The 23,155-nt window shown below is 47.3% G+C and overlaps 1 protein-coding gene across 2 annotated transcripts in view; it reads left to right on the top strand.

The window, feature by feature from the left end:
- The window catches only part of CSMD1 (CUB and Sushi multiple domains 1), a 5,442,057-nt gene that overhangs the window by 3,215,323 nt on the left and 2,203,579 nt on the right, over window positions 1–23,155 (top strand). For both annotated transcript variants that reach the window (XM_069606098.1, XM_069606099.1), the window contains exons 17-18: window positions 9,840–10,027; window positions 22,734–22,922. In XM_069606098.1, the coding sequence (XP_069462199.1) occupies window positions 9,840–10,027; window positions 22,734–22,922 (377 nt within the window). The remainder of the gene's footprint in view (window positions 1–9,839; window positions 10,028–22,733; window positions 22,923–23,155) is intronic.

The raw sequence follows: 23,155 nt of genomic DNA, 5'->3' as shown, positions 1-23,155 counted from the left end.
CGCTGAGGGCCTTTCCTCAGTTTTCACGCTGACGTGCAGGATTTTCACGTGCAAAATCACTCCCTACCAAGCTGGCCACGCGTACGCACACGGAATACCACGCTCCTGCCCGGAAGGCCCCCCAGAGCCCGAGCACTCCCACCTGCTGCTGCCTGACTGCCTGCTGCCCCTGCACTGCTGGGGGGTGGGTGTGGTGGGAGACATGAGTGGGGGCCTGGTGGAGGGTGCCCCTGGTGGCTGGGGGGTGGGGGTGGTGGGAGACATGAGTGGGGGCCTGGTGGAGGCTGCCCCTGGTGGCTGGGGGGTGGGGGTGGTGGGAGACATGAGTGGGGGCCTGGTGGAGGCTGCCCCTGGTGGCTGGGGGGTGGGGGTGGTGGGAGACATGGGTGGGGGCCTGGTGGAGGCTGCCCCTGCACTGCTGGGGGGTGGGGGTGGTGGGAGACATGAGTGGGGGCCTGGTGGAGGCTGCCCCTGGTGGCTGGGGGGTGGGGGTGGTGGGAGACATGAGTGGGGGCCTGGTGGAGGCTGCCCCTGGTGGCTGGGGGGTGGGGGTGGTGGGTGACATGAGTGGGGGCCTGGTGGGGGCTGCCCCTGCACTGCTGGGGTTTGGGGGTGGTGGGAGACATGAGAGGGGGCCAGGTGGAGGGTGCCCCTGGTGGCTGGGGGGTGGGGGTGGTGGGTGACATGAGTGGGGGCCTGGTGGGGGCTGCCCCTGCACTGCTGGGGTTTGTGGGTGGTGGGAGACATGAGTGGGGGCCTGGTGGAGGGTGCCCCTGGTGGCTGGGGGGTGGGGGTGGTGGGTGACATGAGTGGGGGCCTGGTGGAGGGTGACCCTGCACTGCTGGGGTGTGGGGGTGGTGGGTGACATGAGTGGGGGCCTGGTGGAGGGTGACCCTGCACTGCTGGGGTGTGGGGGTGGTGGGAGACATGAGTGGGGGCCTGGTGGAGGGTGACCCTGGTGGCTGGGGGGTGGGGGTGGTGGGAGACATGAGTGGGGGCCTGGTGGAGGGTGCCCCTGGTGACTGGGGGGGTGGGGGTGATAGGGGACATGAGTGGGGGCCTGGTGGGGGCTGCCCCTGCACTGCTGCGGGGTGGGGGTGGTGGGAGACATGGGTGGGGGCCTGGTGGAGGCTGCCCCTGCACTGCTGGGGGGTGGGGGTGGTGGGAGACATGAGTGGGGGCCTGGTGGAGGCTGCCCCTGGTGGCTGGGGGGTGGGGGTGGTGGGTGACATGAGTGGGGGCCTGGTGGGGGCTGCCCCTGCACTTCTGGGGTTTGGGGGTGGTGGGAGACATGAGTGGGGGCCTGGTGGAGGGTGCCCCTGGTGGCTGGGGGGTGGGGGTGGTGGGTGACATGAGTGGGGGCCTGGTGGGGGCTGCCCCTGCACTGCTGGGGTGTGGGGGTGGTGGGAGACATGAGTGGGGGCCTGGTGGAGGGTGCCCCTGGTGGCTGGGGGGTGGGGGTGGTGGGTGACATGAGTGGGGGCCTGGTGGAGGGTGCCCCTGGTGGCTGGGGGGTGGGGGTGGTGGGAGACAGGAGTGGGGGCCTGGTGGAGGGTGCCCCTGGTGGCTGGGGGGTGGGGGTGGTGGGTGACATGAGTGGGGGCCTGGTGGGGGCTGCCCCTGCACTGCTGGGGTGTGGGGGTGGTGGGAGACATGAGTGGGGGCCTGGTGGAGGGTGCCCCTGGTGGCTGGGGGGTGGGGGTGGTGGGTGACATGAGTGGGGGCCTGGTGGGGGCTGCCCCTGCACTGCTGGGGTTTGGGGGTGGTGGGAGACATGAGTGGGGGCCTGGTGGATGGTGCCCCTGGTGGCTGGGGGGTGGGGGTGGTGGGTGACATGAGTGGGAGCCTGGTTGGGGCTGCCCCTGCACTGCTGGGGTTTGGGGGTGGTGGGAGACATGAGTGGGGGCCTGGTGGAGGGTGCCCCTGGTGGCTGGGGGGTGGGGGTGGTGGGTGACATGAGTGGGGGCCTGGTGGAGGGTGACCCTGCACGGCTGGGGTTTGGGGGTGGTGGGAGACATGAGTGGGGGCCTGGTGGGGACTGCCCCTGGTGACTGGGGGTGTGGGGGTGATAGGGGACATGAGTGGGGGCCTGGTGGGGGCTGCCCCTGGTGAATGGGGGGGTGGGGGTGGTAGGGGACATGAGTGGGGGCCTGGTGGGGGCTGCCCCTGCACTGCTGGGGGGTGGGGGTGGTGGGAGACATGGGTGGGGGCCTGGTGGAGGGTGCCCCTGGTGGCTGGGGTTTGGGGGTGGTGGGAGACATGAGTGGGGGCCTGGTGGAGGGTGCCCCTGGTGGCTGGGGGGTGGGGGTGGTGGGTGACATGAGTGGGGGCCTGGTGGAGGGTGACCCTGCACTGCTGGGGTGTGGGGGTGGTGGGAGACATGAGTGGGGGCCTGGTGGAGGGTGACCCTGCACTGCTGGGGTGTGGGGGTGGTGGGAGACATGAGTGGGGGCCTGGTGGAGGGTGCCCCTGGTGGCTGGGGGGGCCTGGTGGAGGGTGACCCTGGTGGCTGGGGGGTGGGGGTGGTGGGAGACATGAGTGGGGGCCTGGTGGAGGGTGCCCCTGGTGGCTGGGGGGTGGGGGTGGTGGGTGACATGAGTGTGGGCCTGGTGGAGGGTGACCCTGCACTGCTGGGGTTTGGGGGTGGTGGGAGACATGAGTGGGGGCCTGGTGGGGGCTGCCCCTGGTGACTGGGGGTGTGGGGGTGATAGGGGACATGAGTGGGGGCCTGGTGGGGGCTGCCCCTGGTGAATGGGGGGGTGGGGGTGATAGGGGACATGAGTGGGGGCCTGGTGGGGGCTGCCCCTGCACTGCTGGGGGGTGGGGGTGGTGGGAGACATGGGTGGGGGCCTGGTGGAGGGTGACTCTGGTGGCTGGGGGGTGGGGGTGGTGGGAGACATGAGTGGGGGCCTGGTGGAGGGTGCCCCTGGTGGCTGGGGGGTGGGGGTGGTGGGTGACATGAGTGGGGGCCTGGTGGAGGGTGACCCTGCACTGCTGGGGTTTGGGGGTGGTGGGGGACATGAGTGGGGGCCTGGTGGGGGCTGCCCCTGGTGACTGGGGGGGTGGGGGCGATAGGGGACATGAGTGGGGGCCTGGTGGGGGCTGCCCCTGCACTGCTGCGGGGTGGGGTGGTGGGAGACATGGGTGGGGGCCTGGTGGAGGCTGCCCCTGCACTGCTGGGGGGTAGGGGTGGTGGGAGACATGAGTGGGGGCCTGGTGGAGGCTGCCCCTGGTGGCTGGGGGGTGGGGGTGGTGGGAGACATGAGTGGGGGCCTGGTGGAGGGTGCCCCTGGTGGCTGGGGGGTGGGGGTGGTGGGTGACATGAGTGGGGGCCTGGTGGAGGCTGCCCCTGGTGGCTGGGGGGTGGGGTGGTGGGAGACATGAGTGGGGGCCTGGTGGAGGGTGACCCTGCACTGCTGGGGTTTGGGGGTGGTGGGAGACATGAGTGGGGGCCTGGTGGGGGCTGCCCCTGGTGACTGGGGGGGTGGGGGTGATAGGGGACATGAGTGGGGGCCTGGTGGGGGCTGCCCCTGCACTGCTGCGGGGTGGGGGTGGTGGGAGACATGGGTGGGGGCCTGGTGGAGGCTGCCCCTGCACTGCTGGGGGGTGGGGGTGGTGGGAGACATGAGTGGGGGCCTGGTGGAGGCTGCCCCTGGTGGCTGGGGGGTGGGGGTGGTGGGAGACATGAGTGGGGGCCTGGTGGAGGCTGCCCCTGGTGGCTGGGGGGTGGGGTGGTGGGAGACATGAGTGGGGGCCTGGTGGAGGGTGCCCCTGGTGGCTGGGGGGTGGGGGTGGTGGGTGACATGAGTGGGGGCCTGGTGGAGGGTGACCCTGCACTGCTGGGGTTTGGGGGTGGTGGGAGACATGAGTGGGGGCCTGGTGGAGGGTGCCCCTGGTGGCTGGGGGGTGGGGGTGGTGGGTGACATGAGTGGGGGCCTGGTGGAGGGTGACCCTGCACTGCTGGGGTGTGGGGGTGGTGGGTGACATGAGTGGGGGCCTGGTGGAGGGTGACCCTGCACTGCTGGGGTGTGGGGGTGGTGGGAGACATGAGTGGGGGCCTGGTGGAGGGTGACCCTGGTGGCTGGGGGGTGGGGGTGGTGGGAGACATGAGTGGGGGCCTGGTGGAGGCTGCCCCTGGTGGCTGGGGGGTGGGGGTGCAGGGGGACATGAGCAGGTGTGCAGGGTAGTCCCCTGTTTTGTGGGCTGCCTGCAGGGGCCGTGGAGGGTGTACAGGGAACACCTGTGAGGACCCACCCAGCCTAATCGCGTGTGTAACTTCCCACGCACCCCTGTAATACACGTACCCAGCCAAATCGCGTGTGTAACTTCCCGCGCACCCTGTAATACACGTACCCAGCCAAATCGCGTGTGATAATTCCCGCGCACCCCTGTAATACACGTACCTGGCCAAATCGCGTGTGATAATTCCAGCGCACCCCTGTAATACACGTACCCAGCCAAATCGCGTGTAAAACTTCCCGTGTACCCCTGTAATACACCTACCCAGCAAAATCGCGTGTGATAATTCCCGCGTACCCCTGTAATACACGTGCCCTGCCTAATCGCGTGTAAAACTTCACGCGTACCCCTCTAAAACACGTACCCTGGCCAATCGCGTGTTAAACTTCCTGCGTACCCCTGTAATACACGTACCCTGGCTAATCGCGTGTAAAACTTCCCGCGTACCCCTGATATGAACGTTACCCGCTTTGCGTTCCTTGTTTGGCAGCCCTGTAAACTGGTCCAGGGTTAGCGCCGCCCTTTGCGATGATTTAGCGATTTTGATGGCTTTTCCTTGCGCGAGGGCGTTCTTGGGGGCGTTACTGGCGCTGCTGCAGGGTCGCTGCGATACTCTGCGCCACGGCTGGTTTGGGAGCCTAAAATCCATGAATACGCTGTGCGCGGAAATCGGTTTTAGCGCACGTGCCTGGCGCAGACAATCGCACGCGGACACTCTGCGCCAGCCGCTTGCGACACTTTTCTGCGAAATTCTATGAATTACCCTGTGAATGTGTACTTCTCTTCTGTCTGACAGTGATGATGGCACAGACTCAGTTTGGGTACCCCCCTGTCTTGCAGAGGTGAGGTTGCAGGCTGCATTTTTAGATCACGTCTTTCCCACAGGATTGGGAGAATACACACAATGTTTTCATCTCTCTTGTCTCAGAGGGGTCAGGGCACAGCCTGAATTTGTATGCCTCTCCAATCTCCAAGGGGTAAAGGCAGACTGCATGTTTACGTCTCTCCTGTCTTACAGGGGTGAGGCACAGCTTTTATTATGCATTCTCTCCTGTCTCATAGGAGTAGAGGCACACACTTACTCTTTGGTACTCTTTGCACCTCTCCTGTCTTGCAGAGGTGGTGGTGCACACTCAATTTGCATGTCTCTCCTGTTCACAAAGGTGAGTGCATAGACTCAAAGTTAACATCAACCCTGCATCATGGGCATGGAGGCAGAGCCTCAATGTGTACGTCTTTCTCAAGAGACATCAGTTTTCATAAAGAATAGTGGCTTGCTGAGCCACTCTCAAGTCTGAGCTGAAAAAGTTGGTGGTACTCATTGAAAAAAACATTACCAAATCTCTGCAGGGAATACTACACTGTTTTTTTTTCTGATAGAAAGGGTAACTGCCCCCATTGACAGCTCTCTCCCTAGACATGGAACGGTGCACCACCTATCGAAAAGAGGCTAGAGAGACCAAAGTCTCAAAGAGGTTTATATCATTGTAATCCTACACAAGATCGTTGCATCATGAATCTAGAAGTAGGGAGCCTGTTTTTAACAATTCTACCCTCAATTGAATATTTTTTTTCTTGAACGCCCAAAACATAACACCAAACTAAATAGAACAAACATGGGGAAAAGAAAACAAAAACACCATAAATGAACAAATGTACTTGCAAATTTATTCTGTGCCACAACATGACTTTCAAATTCTCAGGATTTTTAAAATATGCTTCGGGTGGTGCATTTATTAATGATCTGGTTCACTGGCCATTACCACCTCATGCACCAATTCTCCATGGCTAAAGATGCACCTACATATTAGGTACAATGCACGTGAAATGACAAGGACATTATGTCGCTGTGTTTCAACCAGTCACTGCCTGAGCAGAACCCGCTGACTTCTGACTCATGCCTTGCATTCCAGCAACGCTATTGTTGTTCCCTGGGCCCTCCTGGGGGGGTCCATTCTGCAGTTCTGTCATCGTCACAGTTATGAGGTTCGGAGTCTGTGGAACTTGTTGCACACATTGCCGTGCCAGCCATAATGTTGTTTCAGGCGGGTCATGGTACCCAGTGAATGGGTAGCAGTGATCTTCCCACTTCATTCTTTGACACGAGGTGCACTCCATGGATTCAGCTCCTGATGCTGTAAACCGCATCAGGCGCCATAAAGGAATCCCAATCGCAAAATGATGTTGGCAAAGGGAAGCTTTCTCCCTGCCTTACTTGTACTTTTGGAGGCCTTCCTTTGAATCCTCAAAGGGCTTCATGCCTTCTCCTGATCCTTAAGATGCTGGCTCTCCTTCTGATCCCTGTGGTTCTAGAACACCTCCTCCTGAACGCTGCAGTAATGGCTCTCCCGCCTTCTGAACCATGTTGTACTGGCTCTGCCGCCGGCTAAGGCTCACATCGAAATCTGTGTCATTGTCACCACCATTCCCAACCCCAGAAGCATCCTCTTCTCAATCCCTCCAACCATTTCTGCAACCACATCTGTACTCCTACTGCACGAATCAGATTCTTCCTTTTGCATCTGTACAGTTTTTTATCATCTTAAACAAAATTAAATGAAAATAAACATTGTTTGTTCCTCACAGACCAGAAAATGATTAAGGTCTCTCAAGATATCAGCCTTGTTTCTAATAAAATCCAATCATACCAGGAGTATCAATGAAGCACTGGCTTCCAGCTGAACCGCCCCATAGGGAGTGTTCATGTTCCATGTGGAATGTGGCAAGACTTCTCAGGGGGATCAAAAAGAGGGCTCCCTCTTATGAACCCACCTACAATTTTGGATTTGACCACCTAGGCAGCTGGATACATATCCTGCCCTCTCACGAATGAGTCACTGTCCACCAAGATGACAACAACATTGTATAAATTGCTTATGGATACATACTTGGGTAGTCCCAGTATCCACTTTGTCAAAACCAGTCATGACTTACATTTATTTTGTACAAACTGCCACCAGACGTCTAGGGCTCACAGTTATGATATTTTGAACACGAGATCTGTCCAGTGAATAGGTCACCCCTGTCTGTGGGAGCTTTGGGTTCTTGCAGCTGCATTCTTGAATGCACATTTGACATTTGAACTTGCCCTGTTGCCATTGTAAAGCAGCTGTTGTGGGATGTCAGATGAGAGTCAACGCAGTGGTTCATGCGTACACTACACATTGTAGCATCATGCACTGTGGGATTGATTAGCAAAGCTCACACTCAGGAGCAGAATTACCTGCATCATTGTTTCACAGAAAACCCCCAAACCCTCGCAGATGGCATTCTGCTACATGCATACTTTTCCAAATATTCTTTAAATATTTAAGCTGGATCTAGCTAGACAAGGGAACTGCATAGGCATAAGCACCAATTGGAGACAGTGGATTGTGGAATCCCACAGAGTTTGTGCATTTCCCCCACACTTTTCAAAATATATATAGGAAACCTCTCCATGAGCTAATACTAGATGATGCTGCAAGGTTTCACAATTATGCCAAAACACTTGGATTTCTGTTCACCTTGAACAGAATCCAGAGACCAACATTGCCCATATACAACATATCTGGTCTCATTGCAGAATGGATGGCAGGACATTGGCTTGGCCTCAACGAAGGTAAATCAGAGATTACGCGTGTGGCTTCTTCCCAAATCTCTAAAGCACTGCTCGCTTACCCGCACATTTTATTAGCGGGACACTTGATTATTTCCTTTTTTAAGCAACAATTCTAGGTGCAGTCTAGATACGTCTTTGCACCTAAACCCTCAAGTAAATAAAGTGTTTTTTAAATCACATTTTCAATTGTTGAACTTGAAGCAGGTTAGACCATTACTCTTGGAAAAACACTGTGCGACCATAGCTCAGGCTATTGTGGGTTTCTGTTTGCACTATTGAAATGCTCTTTATGAGGGCACTCCTAAATCTGCTCCACAGCATAAGGAGGCAATTAGAATCCTTCATATAGTGGCCCAGGGCCGAGAATCACGCTTTGGGCAATGGCAGGTAGCCCATGTCTAGCACCCGACTGCGGACTTCATCACAATTCGTATTGTATTGGTTCTGTCATCCATTGGCAGTGCTGTGAAGATCATGCATAGTTTGATCACAATATTGCTATAACATAATATCATGAAGTCAATTACTTTAAACATTATTATTTATTCAATTGATTATGCATAGTTCCAAACATTTAATCGGGTGGTCAATTCAGAGTTTGTCATTCCCTTCTACAATGAGGAGGTTAGTTTGTTTGAGTGAGATAGGCCAAGTGCATGGGGATTTAGGTGATGTATCTAAACAAATTCGTGTGTAATTTGGTCTTTAATGGACGTGTGTGTGAAACTAGAGTTGGTGCACTGGATAAAGAACGGACTGTATCTGTAAAGACAAAGGTGCAGGAAACGGAAAAGTTCACCAGTTTCAAAAAGAGGGTCCAAAATAATTGATGAGCAAAATGCTGTATACAATCTTAGGTCACCTAAAGGCATGTCCATTTATTCCCAATGAAGAGCTGTCTGGGAAAGAAAGGTCCACAGATTCGCCAGGCACCCCTTGTATGTCGACGAATTTTGAGTGTACCTGACAGATAGATGGATAATTTCGCCCTGCACCCTGCAGCGACTTTAATGCTGGGTGCTTGAAATTGATGAGCCTTAAATTGCATATTTTATATTGCATTACTATTTTTGAAAAGGAACACGTAGGCAAATAAATTGAAACACGTTGTATACACTGCTCTATAGGTAGAGATTGTGCAAAGATCAATGGGCCTGATTTGCACCCCTTTTTGCAATGGGAATAAGGTGCTCTGGAATTCTCAATGCTATCTTGAAAAGCTTCCTCAATGTGAGGCAACAGATTCTGATGGCGTTCCTTATTAACACTCCCACAATGATGACAGTAATGCATTACCCTACATAGTTATCTCTGAGTAGCAGTGCATGTTGTTTTTTTCTACAAACACTATATTCTTAAAATATATTTATAGAGGATTTCTTTACAGTTCACCCTGGAAAGACTTTTTCTGGTATGCTGATTTACCTGAAACATCTTGTGCATCGTTCTCACTTATTAGAAGAACAGTTTTTCAAACACATTCACAAGTATGCACTGAAAATGTGACCCACAATATATGATTATTTCTGGAGTCCCTGTAAGATAATTCCTATGCATGATAATATGTCAAACTCCCCCACCCTCCAAGCTCTACAGAAAGGCACATTGAAATCATGATTGCAGTGAAACAGTTGGAATAAAACCCTATACAAAAAATAAAACATATAGGGTCAATCATATGAAATACACACTATGGGACCACCCATTTTACAATAAAAAACGGCATTGTAAAAAATAATGGCATTACTACAGTATATATTCTGATACTCGCTCAGCACTTCATTTATTCGGGTGAATATAATATAAACATTCAAACAAAATGTTGCCTGCACATGGATGATCAACACAAGGTTATTCTTATTTATTGTCAATAAACAATCACTCCTTGCACCAGCGTGGACAAGAGTGGGATATAAGTTGCCACCTAACAAATCATCACTTAGCCTACTCGTTTTTTTTTTTTTTTAATCGACTTTCATAATGTGCTTTGTCTTTTTAGATTTCAAACGGAAGTTAATTATGACACTTTAGAAGTTAGGGATGGACCAGCAAACTCTTCACCGTTAATAGGAGAATACCACGGAACTCAAGCACCTCAGTTTCTCATCAGCACTGGGAACTTCATGTACTTGCTGTTCACCACGGACAACAGTCGTTCAAGCGTTGGCTTTCTAATTCGATATGAAAGTAAGTATGATTGTACAATGACATGTGTTTCATGTGGGTCATAACACAGCATAAGAAAACCTAATCAGTAGTGAATAGAAACACAGATCCCGCGTTTAGTGCATGCACATGACACAGCATTATAAAAGAATGTGGTTTGTTTTCCACGATTTCATGACATAGCAATTGTCCAAAATAACGTTGACATTTTATCAAAGAATATTTGAAATCATTTAAAGATGAAAGACAACAATCTATTAATGAATGAGAGTATGCCTACAATACTGGTTAAACATTGATTAGGCCACATTACTAAATCCTTGACCGGTGCAAGTTCAATTCTGGGCATTAGTAGCACTACGGCAAACATTGACCTAATGCAAAAAACATTATTTTGAAACATTTAGTTGATGCACTAGTGAAAAGTGGAAAAATACATTGAAAGAAGGTATTTTTCGCTTAAACTATGTTTGCCCTAGTGCATATTGTATTTGCACTGATGTGTAGCACCTAATACTTTGTGTGTTTCCAGTAAATTAATGTGGAACTGCTTGAACAATGTTGACATTCTTGTGTGATCTTTATATTCTCCAGATGTACATAATTGGCATGCCGATCCCACAAAAAAGCTTTCTTTTTTATATTAATCGTGAAAATGGAATAAAAACAAGATCCAATCCACTGAATCTTCAATTACAATGATGGAATCCAACAATCCATGTACACAATTGTCCAATACGTAGACAGAAAAGGGGCATCTGACTATTGCCTGACCTTTCCAGGTATTGCAGAACGTATATAGACAATTGATCAGGGCGGCCCCGGTTTTCAACAGAGAACACTGGCAATTTGATAGTATTGAGAGCAAAAGGTACCCTCCTGCATATTAATACAGACTATTTAGTGATTCTAACATGCAGGGTAGCATAGTGAACTTACCACATTACTAACAAAAACAAAACAATGTGTTAAACAGATTGATACATTTTGAACAGTACAGTGATTGATAATGTATAGCCCCTTGCATCTCAAAGTGAACATGATGGAGTAATCTTGAATAAAATATCAAACTTATCATGCCCTCCGGGCACAATTAAACATTTAGAGTTTACAAAATAGTGTTTCAACCTATAGTAATTTAAATAGTTTTAAGTGCAATGGCCTTCATCAGGCCATGAATTGTGGTATTGGTTCCTCACAGCCTGCAGTGTAGTTCTACAACAAAATAAATACTTAACAATTCAGTGTTCTATATCCGGGATAGGCATACAAAATAAATCTCTATAAGTAGCTGAAGTGAAACCCCACGGGGAACACAATATTACCGTGCTCAATTGTAGTAGCACGGGATGTTCAATGGAGCCACCATGTGGGTGGCGGTTACTCTGGCATGGCAAAAGTGTGTGCGTGTATAGGCAATGGTGATTCAGTGAGTGACATGTAGAAAACACAGGAACAAAAACAAGAAAGAGTGTAGGCTATTACTGCTAGGATCCTATCTGCTGTTAGAAATAACCTGTCTGCGCGGATGCTAAGGTAGTTGAGAAGCCAACTTACCATCACTAAACGAAGAGTGACCTGGTAATTAGCGTGCCATCAGAGAGTCCTTCTGGATGGCTGTCAAAGCATTCTAAAAATCGCCCCAAATGCAATGAATGCCGGATGGTTACAAATACATGTGGTGCACCTGTAAGACATCCAATGCCAAATATAAACCAGTGATAGTACCACATAGCACTGTGGCAGATCAGATGTGGTCTGGGACAATGTCAATCTAAGATTATCAGAGGCAATGGAGAGAAGCACAAAGAGCCCTCTCCACTCTCCTGTGTGCTGCTGAATCACAGTTTCGTTGCTGTACTTCCGTGTCGCGGTTGCGAGCGTGGAGTTCTGTATTCTGAGTTTTGTATACATCGGTCCGTCATTATGACTACCGGGCCACTGTAATTTGGGATTTTTGATGTCGAAAAGAATTCTGCCATCTTGTAAACGGATTGTACAAAATTACCTAGTCCCAAAAGTTCGACCCCCAAAAGTTCGACCCCAATTTTCCTCATTTATATATGTGGGGGGAGGGTAAAGTATACATATATATTTGCGGAAAATTGGGAGAAAAAAAAACAGACTTTTGGGAGTCGAACTTTTCGGTTCGGTAAAATCATGTAGATCCCTTGTAACGGACCTCTGTTATTAGATATGGACAGTGACTGCAGCCACATCATGGAGTGAAATGTAAAGGACGGAGCAATGCGTGACCCTAACTAGGTGTCCCCTGTTACTCACATTTTTGTGTAGATATTAAATGGTTGCAGCCCATTGTATCCATATCCGAAAAACCAGTGCCTTGTGTCACGTGACCCAAATACGATGTATATACATGGTAAATGACAACATTTGTAATGCAAACAGTCAATCTTCTACAGAACATTCTGATGGCACTATACAATCAGTGCTGCCAGTGAAGCAGTTGCTGATATAGATGAAATACAAAATTCAGGACCTTCATTCCATCTAATTTTAATAGACCACATCCACGTAGAACAATGTTAGACACTTTATGGTTAAATTGCAGTGTTGCCAGAGGGCTGAATCCAAAAATGTTCTCTCCTCCCAATGTTTCGTTACAACCACAGAGCCAAGTGTACATTGTATGGGGACACTGGTCCTTTTTCTCATAACCCAGTGGCTGATTTTATTTGTCAGTACGGCATGTAAGTGAGGAGAGACCCTCAGCGATGTTGGACTTAAACCCACAGTGATATGTGTGCATAGTGTGGAATACAGGTAATATAATTATGGTACACTAATCTTTTATCTCATCACCCAGTGGCTGATTTTGTTTGTCTGTGCAGGATGTCAGTGAGGAAAATACACAAAGGGTTCCCACATCTGTTAATTAAACTCTTCCTTTCAATGGCTATGTTCAAACCATGGCAGACACCGTTCAGTCTAGATATACACCTTTGTTCGAGTTCTCTCAAGCATTTATTGAAGTCGCCCCCTCTCATGTTGGTGCCCACTGACTGTAACACAAACCAGAATATCTCGCAATCTGTATATTTACATTTCTTATAGTCGTCTACGAGGGGTTTATCCGTGACCAGGTGTCGGATGCACGAGCGGTGCTCCCAGATCCTTTGTTTTGTAGGCCTTGCTGTTTTGCCGACATAGATCAACTTGCAGGGACATTGGATGGCATAAACTGCCATACCACTGTTACAGTTGGTATGCGCGTTTAAATTCCAATGGAAGGTCCCGTTAATCGAATGTAAGTTTTTTATCTAGGAATTGGCATGCTACGCATCTCCCACATTTATGATGTTCTTTCACAGGGGGCGGCCCCATGGTATCTATATTGTCACTTATTGTCTAATTTCTCTGTATATGTACACCAAATGTTCCCTAAGATTCTTGTTATTTTTAATTGCGAAGACCGGTTTCATTGAGAGTGTACCAGTGTTCTGGATGAGATGCCAGTTCTGGTTAATAGTTTTTTCAAGATGTCACTTATGGTGCTGCACACATACCAGTCAGTTCAGTGAGTCTTTTGGTTGTGAGGTCAAACAGACTACTCTTGCAGTGTTAGCTGCTCTTTTTCGAGTTTGTTTGATGGTTTTCTTGGCATATCCTCTTTGTAGTAGTCATTGTTGTAGACCTTCTGCATGTTTGGAAAATGTTTCCTGATCAGTGCAGTTGTGCCGAATTCGGATAAATTGTCCCTAAGGCAGATTGTGTTTTAATCCTATTGGATGGTAGCTGTCAAAATACAATAGGCTATTGTGATATGTCATTTTTCTTAATATTTCCGTTTTCAAAGCTTGGCCTGCTTTATAAACTTTGAGGTCGAGGAAATCTATTGCATTATGGTCCCATGTCATGGTGAACTTGATGTTGCAATCCTGTTGGTTCAACCATGTAAGGAATGCTACAAGGTCTTCTTCTGTACCTGCCTATATTAGAAGTGCATAGTCAATTTAACATCTACAAATTTGGATCCAAACTTTATATGGATTGGCATCTGCATAACAAATGTTGGTGTCATAGTCTGCAATGAACAGATTGGCTATATCAAGTGCAAATGTAGCTCCAATGCTTTCGCCCTTGATTTGTTTAAACCACTTGTTTTTTAACAAGAAGACATTTTCCTTATTTTCCTTATTTTCCTTTATTTGATCTTCCCCTATTCCCTTCCATAGACCTACATAATAAGGGCCGGTCGTCCAAAGGATGCTTGGCACCTACTCCAAGTCTTCCTGAAAAAATGCTTGATGCTGCCGCATTATCACCATTCAATGTGGGACTTCCCTCTCTTCTATCCTTATCCAGTATGTGATGCTAATAAAGAACACCACTTCATCGTCAGTTTGGTCTTCCCTGAACATTTCACCATCAGTAATGTCAGTCAATCTGTACCCTTCTTCGAGGGCTATCACTGTTCTCCATGGTCTACCCTCATCGTCTACTTCTTTGAACATTGCCAATTCCCATCGTACTATGGCTGCTTCCAATTCTATAGGAATTGTCCGTCCCCCCCTTTGTCCATAGGTAATCGTGGTCTAAACAAAAACTCATCAGGTATCCTCACAACCTTTCCCACTAAACCCATGTCACTAACCCATGTCAACAGAATGCTCACCCCATACAGAAATATCTCTGGATCTACTGGAATGAATCGCAGAGCCACTTGCCCTGTGGATGCCAGTATATTCCTGCAGTGGAGCACACTGTACCTTGATCAGTGAATGAAATTGTCATGTTATGTTTTGTCATCTAATCTCTTCCCAAAATGTTAACCGGTGTCTGTCGTTAATATAACAAAGGAACAGACATGTCACACTCTCCAATAGAGACTGGTAATTCATTAGTAAAAGGACCTTTACTACCTTTACTCATAGCTCCAGAGAACTATTGAGCATTCATGGCAATTCCTGACATTGGATATTTTCCCTCTCATATACATGAATGAGTAGCCCCATTGTCTACTAGAAAAAAAAGGATATGCCTACTATCATCACATCGGCCTTTGGTTCCTCTTGGAGGTCTGGTCACAATTAGTACTGAACACATCAAGTCACACTGTGAGCTGTCCTATTGTGGGTGGCTCATTCCCGTCCCTGTGAAAGGATTTCCTCCTACCACTTTGACACCTCCTATTCTGGGTGTCAGCACTTGTCCTGTGTTTGCATATTGCTGTGTTTGCATAGGGGCTTGTTTTGACTGCCCTTGTGGTGGATTCATATGCATTCACTCTTGTTGCTGTACCTGCTGTACTTGCGGTGCGTGTGTCTGGTACACTGTGTGATCTTGGACAAACCCTTCCCTAGTTTGTGTGCTATATGGTGGAGGATAAGCTGACCTCCCTCTTGAAAATTGGCCTCTCTGTACATTCCCTTGGCTCCCACATATGCGTGCAATGTGCCCTGTCATCCCACAAGTCCAACATATTGTGGGTGTCCGTCTGTCAATTCCCCCTTGGTTAAATCCTCCCTGGGTGCTCTAATTCTCATTCTTTGTATTCTGAAACCCACCTAGATTATTTTGAAATCCTCCTCTTCCTCTACTGCCCATACCTATGCCTCATGGCACAAACCCATTTTTCACTTGTGTCCATAGGGCACTGATTACTCGCCTGCAATGCACCCATTACTTCCTGCATTCCCAATCCTTCTCTGCTTGTCAACACTGCCCCTTCTATTCAAATTCTGACAATTATTTTCTAAACTAGCTTGGCTTCCTCGATTTTCCTATTCTTATATTTCTTCCTATTTGTCTCTTGTCACAACTGACAGTGATGTACTAGTCTCAACTGTATCTTAGCCAATGGCTTGGCGTCCATCCCCACTTATTTCTTCATCTGTCTCTGCACTGGCCCAGACAACCCCTGGCATAAAATTATGGTAAAATAATGCCACCGTTTTTTCCCACATATCGTGAGTTTCAAGCTGCCATTTCTCCTGAATGTCCTGAATGTAAGCATTCACCTTCCTTCATTTTACGTATCATAATTGCACCCATATCTGATTTATCGGGATACTGTACCCTGAGCGCCCTCCATACGTCTGCTCTACAATTATTAAATGGTGCTCTGTCATGCACTATGTTTTGTGCTGTCACACTTGGAATATCCTGCTCTCCTCCATGAGTCATCAGTTCTTTCCGCAAGAATAGCTGCCAGGAGACCATCTATGTCCCCTATGGCCAGTGTGTGTTTCCTCCTGTCATTTTTGTAATTCATATATCCATTTCACAGTACCTGAAATCAAACTCGGGAGCTTACACCTTAAATGATCCTTGTCCATCTGCGCCCATGGAATATTCTGTGGTCTTGTTCCCCCTTTTTCCAATAATGGAAACTGTGTAAATCCAAACCCACAGTCAGCTTCCATCGTTAGTCTATCCATGGCAGGGATGATCGTCCCTGTCGGTCTCCTTGACGGTAGCAACCATAACCTACTCACATATGGTGGCGATTCTCCCATCTCACTATACGATCGTCCTCGGGGACGCTCTGGATATGCTATGGGATCTGGCTTCCTATCCTTAGGATGTTCCACATCTGACCATCTTACTTCTTTATCTATTTGCAAGCTTCCGTCGGGAGAGCAAATGCTCCCTCCTCCTGACTCAAGGACAGACTCTCTTTCCTTGTCTGACATGTCTTGTCCCCAACTAGTGTGATTATCATTCCCTTCACCTTTGTCTATGTTCAGTCTGCTTAAGGATGATGCTCGATGTACATCACTGAACAGGCTTCCCTCCTCTCTTTGTGATCGAGGCATTAGGGATCGATGATCGTTCCCTCAAGTTTCTTACTTGCTATTTCACCTCAACTGATGATAGGCCTTATCAATCCTTTCTCCAATGCTTTCTGCATAAAATCTTTCCTCGTCTAACCCAACTCTAGATGCCCTGGTGTTACTTCCTTTATTGGAAGGAACTCTTCTGTTCTGTCCCATTGTATTTCTGGCTTTGGCCCTGCTGGCTCCTTACGAATAAGACTGGTATCAAGACCCTGCTGTGTCCTTCTTTGTTCGATTTATTCATCTAATTATGTTCGATTTCTCACCTCCCTTCTAATTCTTTCATCCTCATGCCTTTCTTCTTCTCTCCTTGCTCCTTCCGATCTTTCCTCTTCTTCCCTTCATCTCTATATTCTATTGTCCCTTAATTTCTGCACTTCCTCATCTTCTCTCTTCCTTTCTCTTCTATCCTTGGCTTCTATCGCTCTCTGTCTAATGTCATACTTCCTTTAATCTTCTGCTCGTTCTTCTTTTTTCTCTTGCTCCTCCTGATACATCTGTTCTCGTCGCTCCCTGTCTTTTTTTTCTGCTCATCTTCTTTCAATCTCTTCTCTCGTTTTTATGTCTCTTCTATTTTATTTATCCTTATCATCTCTTTACCTAACTTCCTCAATGCTTTTCTCATCAATTTGAAGTAATATCTGTCCACCCATCCATTTGTTCTGCATGGGCGCTATCTGGTTAGCTTTATCCTTCACTCCTTTCCATCTCTCAATCTCCATTTCTATTTCTGTCGATATATTCGACCGCTCACTCTTTTCTTCTTTGTCTTGCATAATCTTACAATACCCTGTTGCCACTTTCAATTCCTTTAAAGGATACAACCCTATTTCGTCCGTACTAACCTCATTTACTTCAGGCGAGGTAAGGGGAGCTGAGGGTCCCACACCTTCCTACTTACACTGACTAAGCATCCACTTCTCAGGTGGCGGATCCTCTCTCTCTGCCTGATACATTTTCCAGAGCTCTAGAATGGCTACTCTTTTTTCTACTTATTTCCCGTGTACGCAGCATGCCAGTATGTTGTTATGTGTTACAATACCACTTTTGACAATGATCCCCCCTGTGGCCACGGCATGAACATTTTATCTGCCATGCCTTTCACCCATTCCGCACTATAGTGTTTGAGCTTGGGCATGTGCTTTGGCAGTGTCTTGTATAAGTGCATGAGAGGAGTTTCCCACATAGTGACAAGTCTCGATTGACTGTCAATACTTACCAGACTTTTAAAATATCCTTTATACTTTTACTTAAATCACCACTTTTTCAATGCCTTTAAAACAACAAATATGAGCGCGCACCATCACTTGCTGATCAAGCCTCTAATTCCTTAATTAGCTATCTCTACCTTTGGATTGGTACCAACCACTTCACTAGGGTAATTACTATAGCTCCTTAACTTTTGTCAATGACTTCACAACTTCTATATATCTTTGATATTTTCACTCAACAAATGACTTACAGACTAGTCAACTTTACACATTAATATTTACCATGATCATATTTTTTCCTCTCTCTCGTCTTTCTAAATACACTATAGAGGGTTTGAGACGTTCACGTTACATGAACCTGTTCATGCATTATATTTTTTACTCTACTCCCATTGGAGTTTGAGACATCTCCTTCTGAACTCCCTTGAGCTAGGACTCTAGGCGCTATTTTCTCGTCGCTCAATATGTCCTGTTACTCAAAGAATGATCACAACCCCATTGCCTTCATTTGCCATTCCCCTCAGTCTACTCACCATTTGTTTGTTAATCGACTCAAGGCCTTCGGTATTGACTCCTCATCCAATGCGACCACTTTGCATTCCATCCACAGATTGCCTGTGGAAACCGGGCAGGGATTTCATCCAAGGGCGACCTGCACACCGTCTCAATTCTTTTTGTTAGTTTATTTCTATTTGGTTGCTCTCCACAGAAAAACTTGCGATTTTCCGCTTAATGACAGAGGATACTCGATCGTCTGGAAATCTGGAGAAAAACTAGTTTGGATCTTGAACCATCCACAGTGCTACCACTTTAGCATAAGGCCCTTTGGATAACTTGCATGCAATGTATGGGGATGCAGAATAACTCTGACACCAAATAATCAAACCAACTCAGGAAGATGGCAAAGGTTTCAGCTTTAATATAAATTGTCTAACACAGGGAGTTACAACAGACATCACAGGACGTTTGCTCGAGCTCTCGATTCATTTCACATAAACACACATTTATGTACTAAACATTTGTCATAAGTGACATCATACTACATGGCAAATGAGAAAAACCTACAAGGGGTTGTGATAGGCTCAAGGGGAAAATCTTAGTATACTTTCTATAAGGGGAGGGATTGTGATTGGATATCTACTGTCAGGAGGACAACTTATGCCTACCTCTAAAACGTGTCATCTTAAACACTATTAAGTACACAGTATATCATTGGCTCTCAAACTACAAGGCCCTTCATTATACGGCCCTCTACAATTGGTTGGCACGCTCGTGCCATGTCTGAAACTTTCAGTTCACTTAGCAGCACGTAAGCTCAAACCCAGGTGCCAGGAGGTGGACTTTACTTTACCTCTCCACCCAATTAGTCCAACGTCTCTTATCACCCATGCCTTCTGCCATGAAGATTGTCTTTGAACTTGGCCTTGCAGGGTATTCCTATCTCTGGCAATATAAGGGAGTGCGAACATGCACTGTTGTTGTTCTAGGACTCTAAGCTCAACTCTTTTTTCATCCTTGGCTCGTGTGACAGGAGACCATGATTTGGAACATTTAGCTGCATTTAAATGTCTTAATTGAATAAAACTTGCCACACTATGTGTTCTTTCTTTGCCCCTTAACAAGGGATGAATCAGCTTCTCACATTCACGGCTTCAAGAATAGATAACCAGTTTTGGCTGCCTTCAGCTTTGACACCAGTCCAGACAGTCTCGCCATTCATGTTCACCATCTCAGCTAATTCTTGCTGGAACACAGCTCTCAGCCTTTGCTCTCCATGGGTCTGGGCTTACTTAATTCATGACACTGATGTCCAGTTTCTATGCGATGGCGGCTTCACCTGCAGTCCATTCACTACGTATAGCCAGCTTCTAAGATTACTTAATCTACTTGCGTTTGCGGCTTCTGTACAGTTTTTGAACGGCTTGCATTTTCTGCAGTGCTTCACGCACATGCAATCTTCTTCTCACACATGAAAGTTTACTTAATTCTTAACTTCGACATCAGTTTCTATAAGGTCCATGCATTATCTTCACTCAGTATTCTCAGGGTGTGACTCTTGCCTTTTGTGACATCACCAGCTCCTCTTTCGCTCTTTCTCATATTCCTTCAGGGAGATCCTCCCTCAGATTGTCGTCTCTTCAGGAATATATCTGATAGGCTTTCCTCAGATGGTACCTTCTTTCGAATATGCACTGTGGTATGGTCACAACTGCTGGTGTTAAGCGTGGCACAATCTCAGGCTTCCAACATACAGCTGGTAGGGGGAGGGATTTCCTGCAGAAGCATGCGGCTGCTATCCTACAGAGTGGTCCCAGGCCCCAAAAAGCCTTATGGGTGATGCAGAGGGTCAGGTACTTGATCCTTGTAGCCACGGGGCGCCAGTGAAGTAAGTATCATAATTGTTATTATGAGTCTAGACTAGTTTCTTGCTGCAGCTATTCTAGCCATTTCTTACTGTGGCTTGACCTTTTGTACTGGATATCTCTGATAAAGCAATCATGATAAGTGTAATTACCTGGCTAGACTGGCATTTTGGTGCAGCCAGTCCTTATTGTGGTACTGCATATGTTTCTGGGCAGCTATGATAAAGTAAACATGATAAGTGTGCTAGGTATTTCTTACAGTCATGTGACATTTTTTACTGTGCATCATCAAGGCTACAGCAAACATGATAAGAGTTATTATGTGTCTGCCCTTCATTGTGCAGTCAGTTTTAATATGCTTTCTTATGGTGGAATTTCATTTTCAATAGAAACGTGGTAAGATATCTCAGCGGGTTGAACATTCACTGTTGCAATCTGTGTGTGGCCTGCAGGTTGCAGCTTCAAATCCTGGCAAGGCCCACTCAGCCTTTTATTCTTCTAAGGTTGATAAAGGATTACCAACGTTGGTCGGAATGATAATTGCATGTAAATATATGCTACGTGCAGAGCTTTGGAAAAAGTGCAATTTAAATAACAAAACATTAATGCTCCTTTACACTGAAAGTGACTTGCAACAAATGAATTTGTGGATACTGTGTTATTGCAGCAAATGGTAATGCAGGGGATCTACTTTTCATATAATGACAATACCTGACATGCAGCTATAATTGGCATAATGTGGAAGTGACAGGCCATACAAGAGTACCTGGAGACTGCCTCGGGTAGCGGTGTATGGTATTAATCAACATAACATAACATGCAATGCTGAAGTGGCATATCTATGGCAATGCCTCAGCATGTTGTTTTCTGTATTTTGTGTTTATTAAACATTGAATACTTCCCAACTCTTAGTTCATTATAAATGGCAATACATTACTTCTGACAAAACATTCTAAAACAAACATTACAGACATGAATGCCTTCAATACAATGTAATACCACATACTATATACATATCAGGGCCTCCCTTTCTAAACCCCAAGATAACATTTGCCACCTTTCTGACAAATTATTACCTTCATTACTTCATTGTGGTGGACTATTGAGAAAAATATTTTCACCCAACTTTAGGTGTATCACTATTAAAATATCTAAAGCAATGGTCATTGAGGTATCCATACAAGAGCCTAGCCCACTTGAATTCACTATTCAAATCCTCTAATCTCCTTATGGACTTTCCCAGCCACATTTGCCTTGGCCATAATGTTGCGCTACAGCCAATCGGACAATGTTTTAGCGTTTTTGACTCCCCCAGCTTTTCACAGAGCCGACAATTTCTTTCTTGCCCAGGGATCCCTCTCATGGGACCCCACCATTGTAGGGGGCTTAGTAAGTTAAGATGAATGTGCATATAACTGTAATGATATTTCGGCCCTGGGAATATCATATGAACGACTGCATCTCGTTTTATTTCCTCAGGTGTGTGGTTTGCTCCCTTTGTAGTTTACACAGTGGCATTCTCTGTCTAGCTTTCGCCATTTTTAAATTTTCATTGTGTTGTACATCTTCACTGGGCTTTCCATCAATGCTAGTTTGTCTGAGACCATTTCAGCAAGAATCGGGTCACAGCAGTCTCCAAAATTGCTCAATGCGTTGTCATAATTATTGCTTAAACACATATTCATATCTTCAAATAGCAAACCCGATGGTGGAACCAATACTGCCTCGGCCTATGTTGTAGTGTTGGGTCTAAACCTATCATACCATAACCCCTTTCTTGGCATGTGATGGCAGCACCCTTGTTAAAATGTGGTTGGTATCTAAAATATTCTTGTCTGCTTGAGTATGTATTTGGTATTTTAGATACACTGTTAATGTCACCAGGGTTAAAGAGGAACTGATGCCATCCGGGTCACAGGTCAAGTGACATCACTTCATCTTATGTCATTAGGTCTATGATGTCACTTCTGCTGTCCCTGGCATTTTAGTGAATCATGGTCCCTGTACATCACCCATGAATAAAGAGCCCAAAACGCTTCAATGATGTGCATTATCCCATTATACAATTTATGATAGGTTGGGGTTATGCTTGTATTTTTCCAAGAATTATTAGGTGGTAGAATATTATGAAATGTTAGTCACAGAACAGCATTTGGAGGAGTAATGAACTGTGGAGCGACTGCAAGAAAACATATGGTATTGAAATCACACAAAAAGAAAACATCCTTAAAATAAAGTTGAAATGGATAGATCGAATATCCACCACTCCAGGTGCTTTAAGCTGTCTCCAGCAGAAACTGTAAAACTTTTTCTGGGTAGATCGTACACTAATCGATTAATCCCTTTTTTTAAGGTGTTACGCTGGAATATGATTCCTGCCTTGATCCAGGAATTCCAGTGAATGGCCATCGACAAGGAAATAACTTTAGCATCAGGTCCAGCGTCAGCTTCAGCTGTGACGCAGGTTACATTCTGAGCGAGGAGGAGCCGCTGGTATGTGAAAGCAGCCATCAGTGGAGTCACGCACTGCCCAGCTGTGACGGTGGGTATCTGAGCTCAAGCACTATTCTTTGTTTCAAACGTTTAACTTCTGAAACGGATATGTGTGCATGTCAGAATTGTCTGGTATTGTTGTATTACATCTGTTCTCGTGGTCTCTATTGCATTGTATCAGTGGCAGATCCAGCCATCCTGTGGAACATGCGGCCGCATGATGCTTGTAGGCAGGCCTCTCATTTCACATGTGTTTACATTGTGAAAGAAGGCAGACGGAGA

This window comes from Ambystoma mexicanum, chromosome 4p (assembly GCF_040938575.1).
Source record: "Ambystoma mexicanum isolate Mex_15411 chromosome 4p, UKY_AmexF1_1, whole genome shotgun sequence".
Taxonomy (NCBI): Eukaryota; Metazoa; Chordata; class Amphibia; order Caudata; family Ambystomatidae; genus Ambystoma; species Ambystoma mexicanum.
This window is presented reverse-complemented; position numbering and strand designations above follow the sequence as displayed.